Raw genomic sequence first — 6,827 nt, 5'->3', positions numbered from 1 at the left:
CTCTCTCTCTCAAGGTGGTTGTTGCCCTGTTGGTTGGCTTTGTTTGTTGATGTTGTTTGCTTGAGGGTTGGAGTTTCAAATGCTAACCACTAGTTGGTAGACCTAAACCCACCCCTTAAACCCCAATTTAAAGCATAGTTTCTAGTTGTAACATACAAACATTCTCTCTCCGTGTATATGATAGTTTCTCTCTCTAGCAGGAGCCAATAGCCAAGAGCTGTATTTGAGAGTTGGTAGGAGAGACCAAAAAAAAAAACTATAGATTATACAATCATGATATGTGATTTAGAAAGATATGATATGATGCAACTGGTAGAGTTCGGTTATTAAAACTTCTCCGAGAAGAACCTGTAATCAGATTATTCAATGGATGCCGAAAGCAATGCCGATCGGCAAGGACAAACGCAAAATTTTAATATCAATTTGGGCGGGTGTATAAACGATATTAAAACGCATAACAAGCATATTAAACTTAGACGGCCTAACTTACGTAATATCAAATATTTTGACAAAATTCAATTCTAATAACAGGATTATTTTAAAATATGGGGAGGGCGGCGGCCTCTCTCATGCTCATCTAATCACTCGGTCAAGAATCACCGCCTCAGGAAGCCTTTGGTCTAGGGTTCGACCCCTCTTCCTATGTTGGATACCCGTGAATGGTGGGAATGATCCCACGCATTAGTCGATCTAGTGGCCGGAATACTGCGTCACATGAAGAAAAAAAATCCTCTTCTTATTTGAAAACATTGACCAGTTAACCAGTCGTATCATACCGTGGTCTAGTTCACCTTGACATCCAATTGTAGTTTTAAGTGTTAAAAGTTTATTATCACCCAGCTATTATATAGTAGTAACAGAATAGACCTTCGACATAGCATCGAAGGAAATTGAGATGATTAAAGTCCCAACATACTATCGGCCTTCAACGAAAATATAATCTGGTGAATAAGCATCAGATAAGCAGGAAAGACCTGGAACTTTTAACTGTTATCAGAAATGTTAGTCCTGGAAAACGAAAAGAAGCATGAGATATAGCAAATTTGGACCCGGAAAAAGTCATCACCATATATCACACTGAACGATAAAATGGTAGTACATATCAATATATTACTCACTAGCCTTATTTTATTCTCATACATTCCTCCAATAATTTACACAAGTACAGCGAGAGCAGTCGCCTTACAGCAAAACCTACTTTCAAATGTTTATTTTTGTTCCCCCAGCCATTGTCAGTCAGGCAAATGGAAATCTTTTCTCGTTAGACTCACAATCCTCCTTTTTGCAAAGGAAACCGAAGTTACACCCTTTCTCGACCCAAACACCACATATAATGTGGTGTTACGTTCTTATTGCTATACTTTATCGTCGTGGAACCACCATCTTGTCTCCTTTGGAGATCTTCCATTTCTACAGTTCTTCACATAGCGATCATTGTCCTCTGGACGTTGCTGCAACAGTGGTAGAGAGGCCAATTGAGAACAATGTTTCTAATTTAACGATTATCCCATGTTTGCGTAACAAAGCACTAAAGTGAAGCGATGTGGAAAACAAACCTTGGCAGTGGAGCTTGACAACATGGACAGAATGCTGATACAGATTGAACTAACAGTCATGGCTGGGGACCATGAATCATATAAAATATCTGTAGAAGCATAATCGGAATAGTGTTACGTTAGTCAATATGAATGCAGTGGAGTATGCATCCCTAACGCCTAAAAGATCAATTATGAATGATTGTTTAACAGAGCAATTGGTAATGGTGATATGATGGACCTAAACTTCATACCAAGAAACCGTTATCGTTCAATAAGGAATGTATTGTTCTATATCAGGACGTGCATGAGAGATCTTATAAACTCATCCATGGGACTATGGGAGCATCACTATGCTCAAAATCTATGGAAACAGCAAGTGGTTGACGCAGCTCAAGGCTTAAGTGTAAACTGCAATGTTTTAAAAATCGCTTGGAGTAGTCAGGCGGAGGAGAGGCGCCTAGGCCGATTAGTCAGTTTTTCATTTTTTTTTTTTTAAAAACTCCCCACCTTCTCCAAAGTTTTGAGTAAGAAATGACACAAGACCAGGAAGAAAAGAATCAAGCTAAAAAGGAACTAGAAACTAATAACAAATAATAACTAATAACTAATAACTAGTCAAATACAAAGTTTGAAGCTCAAAGTAAAAAATTAAGTACTTCACACATAAAATCAATATATGGTATATATTTTTGTTTTTGTGAAAGTAACAATTTACCCTATTTTTTAATATTACAGTTCAATCCAAAAACTTCTAAAAATTATCGAATAGACCCGCGGACTAATCACCTCCGAGCCGACTAATCCCTGCCTAGCCGAGCCCACTAATACCCGCCTAGCCGATTAGTCCCCTACTAATTCCCAACTAATGTACAAAATGCCTAATCAATGCCTAGACGGCTAGACCCTAAAATCTAGGTGTAGGCTGCCTAGGCTGACTTTTAGAACACTCAAGTAAGCTACAAACTCCCTCGCTTTTCCACAACTTTTCAATACTGGTACAGTCGTCACATTGTCATTTTCTCAGGAGGGTTGAAATCCATTCATTAACACGCATCCAATATAGGGTCCAAGTAGATACTGTCAAACAGAGGTATGGGAAAGGTGAATTGCTCAGAGCCAAAAACATTAACTGTAGTGACCTCATGCCTTTATCCTCAAATTTCCCAAGCTTCAATCCAAGGCATTCACTTCAATCAGTGAGGAAAAGAAATTATTCTCCCAGAAAGTGAAGTCTCAGTTTCATTTTTCACTTCAATATTCCTTCTTACAAGGGCCAATGCTTGATGTTACGGCAGAAGCCAGGACCAAGCATTAGAACCATGCCGGAGTTCAAGTCTGAGAACAGCCACAACTACGAACCATGCCGGAGTTTAGGTTTACCAAATTACCTTCAATCTTATTCCTCCAGTATTGAAGTGCTAGCTTCATTTACACAGTGTCATCATTTTAAGTTTTAACTACTAGTCTTGATCATGCCATTAAACAAGTTTCCCAATGTTCAAAATTCGTGGTTCAATAACCAGACAATGCAGAGGAAAAGATGGGTAGCTGGAAACTATACATACAAAACAGTACCAAGTTAACTGCAGGTGCATAATTCGTGCCAATGTTACACATGGCTCTGAACTCATAAGGTCTCTTTCCCCTCCCCGCCTCGTCTAGTTGTCAGGGTAGTGTTCATGCTTAATCCCTTTCTCTTCTCAGATAATTGATCTCTTCTCCTCTTTTTCTTGGTTCCTTTATTCTTTCTTCATCCCTCTTCTCACGTATCCCAACACGTATATCCATTTCCTCGTACATTATCTCCTTGACTTCCCTTTGACATTCTTGCTATCTCTTATTCTCTCTTTGTGACGCTGTTCTCCTCTATACCAATCATTAATCTCCTTCATCTCAATCATGTGTCCAAACACAGTGCTGTTCTTAGAAAATTAGTTCTTGACATCATTGGAGTGAAGAATAGGTATATCTGACTCTAATACTAGCAAACTATACCACATCGAAATGCAAACTTTTACTCCTGGAATGTATATTTTGTTTATCCTGCACAACACCATGGATTTCATTCAGAGCCTCATAATTCGCTGAGATGGGGCAGAAACTAGCTTATTCTGGACACATACTAATCCCAAGTTCAATTTACGTTTTACACTTGCAACTGGACTGTAGCCCAGATTGCTCCTCCCTATATCTCTCAGATAATAGAAGGCCATAACGGAAACCTAGTAATCAGGGATTGAATGCCAACACTCAAACTACCTATGAAGCTCGAACACCTTTGATTGGCTTGCGTATCAACGTCCGACACACCAAGTCCGAATTTGTATTCGGTTCTTAAGCTTGGACAAGCTGATGACATGATGGAGTTCAAATAGATTTTCAAACAAATTTGCTAATACAGTACACGCTGATGACAGGTTTATGTTGGACATGCTGGAGTTGATTGAGACTACCTAATACAGTGGCTGCCCTTCCAGTACAAGAAGAATACCCAAAAAACGAATTTAGTACCAACCAAAGAAAAAGGCCGTACTTTCTGGGGATATCAACTGAAGGGACGAAATTTCAAAACATGAGTTGCACCTGAAATGGTTGCACACTTCCTCCAAACTCTTAAATAAGTCTACTAGTCGACTGACCCCAATCCTATAAGTTACTATACCTTATAACAGATGAAAGATCATGTAAAAGTCTACTGATGCATGTGGCCAAAAGCCATCTTGCTTGTTGCATGCTCAGAACAATGAACTGCAAGTCCACAAGGGAAAAGCCATAACTTTCTTTTTCAAGGAGATGCATTCACAACGATTCAATCCCTCTTTACTGCTATAAAAGTAGCAGATATCATCAATCATCATTATCACATTCCAGTGTTTCGTGAAAACTATAAGTGACCATTCTAAGCAACAAACTGAACATAATCTATTCTAATTTATTAAGGGAGAGCACCAATTGGTATGGTCTCCTATTTGAGGCTGGCTCGCACTTTCGTTTTACCAAATTAGACAAATCAAATCCTTATTTTCCTGAACTCTCTCAGTGATCCTAAACTGTAGGTGTAAAAGAGGAAAAAGTCCTCCATATTCCCACCCCACTTCGGCCTAAATTGGGGGCCTCAGAGAGAAAAACAGGGCCAAGTCTCCCTACCAAGTTCAAATTCTCCACACATGCATCGCTGTGCATGACTTCTAGTGTAATTTCCAGAACAGTGCAAGATGTCAAGTACTGAGAACGCCAGTTCTATAATAGGTACTTTCACCAAGCAATAACTCGAAATGGCATGGTGAAGCAACAATGCCCTATTCTTAATGCACATGTAAGCCACGTACTGGTGGCCTTCAGGGATTTCAACACCATTCCAGTTAATGGTTTGCTGATTACAAACGAGCTATGTGGTTGTGGCTTATGGCATGACAGCAATCAATGGGCATTGCAGGAGTAAAATCATGATATTGGACGGCCATGGCAATGGCCACATATAGAATGCCTGGTCTCAAAGGTCTGGAGCACTTGAAGCATAACAAGTGACCCACCTAATTCAGTAGGCATAGCTACTCCAACAGAAAGTCACCAATTGCATTCCAATTTTCACACTAACCCAATGAACTATTCAATCAGTCTCACGACTCTCACTATTAAAGAAAGAGGTAACCATGCAATACAATTTTCCAAGAACTGAAAATGAACAAACCTAAACAAATATGACCATTGCTATAGATGTGCGCGTGAAGTGGAGCTGGAGGTACAAAAATCACCTGTCCAACAAAAACAAAGGAACCCAAAGTAAGGCCATAACTTTTTGGAACGCAATCAAGCAAAGAACCTCAATATCTTCGCTCCAACAAAAATGTAAGTTAAGAATAGGATAAGAAACCAATATTCTATGAAGAAAAACCCTTCTGTCAAATGTGCTAGATACCTTAACTCTAAGTACACTTATACTTCCCTTCTAATCTTCCCCAGGAGGCAAGAAAACAGTCATACTATTTTTTAAAACACTTTCTCATGCTTTTTCATGATGTTTCCCGGAAACCAAACTCAATGCAAAAATCATACAAATAAGAGAACTTTATATGCATTATGCATTCACCTGTGGGGCTTCCATAGGGTAGTGCTCAGGGAAATCAACCTGAAGCTGGTATGTCTCGTTTGCGTACAAAGTCCCCGGTGCACCGTTTACATCAATTACCCATCTTTATACCAGCAATAATAGTAACAGTTACAACAAATCAAGTTAAAGGCAATTGCAAAAGCAAAATAAAAAACTCAAGAGAAATACAAGAAAATAGGGAAATAGAAAATAGAAGTGAGAAACCTTAGGAAATTACCCATCATAATGAATCAAGTTAAAGGCAATTGACAAGGCAAACTCACAAATTGAAGAGAAATAGAAGAAAATAGGAAAGGATAAAATCGAAATGAGAAACCTTTGGAGATTATCAGTGACTTTATGTTTGAACCCATGTGGAGGGTTAACCTGCCACTCCACAAGCTCCTTCTGGATTCGATTACAGGCAATCTTGCTCAGAGCCTGGAAAACCCAGAACAGGAAAAACCATTTACCTCAAAATTAATTCAAGGTGATTTTACTACAGAAGTATACACATACAAATAAACAGAGAGATAGAGATGGAACCTGGCGAGGAGGGGTGGAGCCCGTGGAGGTGCTGGACATGGCTTCTTGAATTATGTGAGAGAGAAGAGAGAGAGAAGAGAGAGAGGGGAGAAGACGATGGTCTTTCGGTTTATAGAAACTGAACTTTTTATTGGATCGGGGCAAATGAGTGGGTACATCCAACGGATTGCTGACGATGTCGGAAATTTCGGCCTATAATGAGCTTGGGCCGGCCCTGCATATGTCATGAGGCTTCAAGAACCAACCAATAGTTTTGGGTCAATTAACCTCTATATATCGGATCAAAAAAAAAAAAAAAAACCTCTATATATATAAAAGCCGGAGTATTATTTTAGGTCCGGTTCTACTATGTTATTTGACTACAGGTCAATGGGATAGTCAAGTTATTTTCGCTAAAAGATACTCCGTATTTAGTTGATGGAGGTTAGGAGAATAACCTTCTTAGAAATCCATGAAAACATGTGTTTTTAGGTCCCGTTTCGCTAAAATTCTTGTTTTTTAAGTACTTATTTTTCGTTTTACGAGACATGTCATTCTCTAACAATACATCACCTTTAATTTAAAAAATAAGTACTTATTTTAGTTAGTGTAACACACCCTTAGTTCATTTAGTTTAGCTGAAATGCCTATCTGAATATATTTTGCAATAATGT

At 38.8% G+C, this 6,827-nt stretch overlaps 1 protein-coding gene across 1 annotated transcript; it reads right to left on the bottom strand.

The window, feature by feature from the left end:
- Nucleotides 1-1,042: 1,042 nt before the first annotated feature.
- On the bottom strand, nt 1,043-6,311 carry LOC131330980 (probable ubiquitin-conjugating enzyme E2 18). Its single transcript, XM_058364769.1, has 6 exons — nt 6,175-6,311; nt 5,966-6,069; nt 5,629-5,731; nt 5,230-5,293; nt 1,557-1,645; nt 1,043-1,451 (listed from the first exon to the last, which is right to left on the bottom strand). Exons 1-6 carry the CDS (start codon nt 6,211-6,213, stop codon nt 1,356-1,358), a joined length of 495 nt encoding a protein of 164 aa, XP_058220752.1. The 5' UTR covers nt 6,214-6,311; the 3' UTR covers nt 1,043-1,355.
- Nucleotides 6,312-6,827: the final 516 nt, after the last annotated feature.

The sequence above is a fragment of the Rhododendron vialii genome, chromosome 6a (assembly GCF_030253575.1).
Source record: "Rhododendron vialii isolate Sample 1 chromosome 6a, ASM3025357v1".
Lineage (NCBI taxonomy): Eukaryota > Viridiplantae > Streptophyta > Magnoliopsida > Ericales > Ericaceae > Rhododendron > Rhododendron vialii.
The sequence above is the reverse complement of the archived record's forward strand: the minus strand, read 5'-3'. Positions and strand labels throughout refer to the sequence as shown.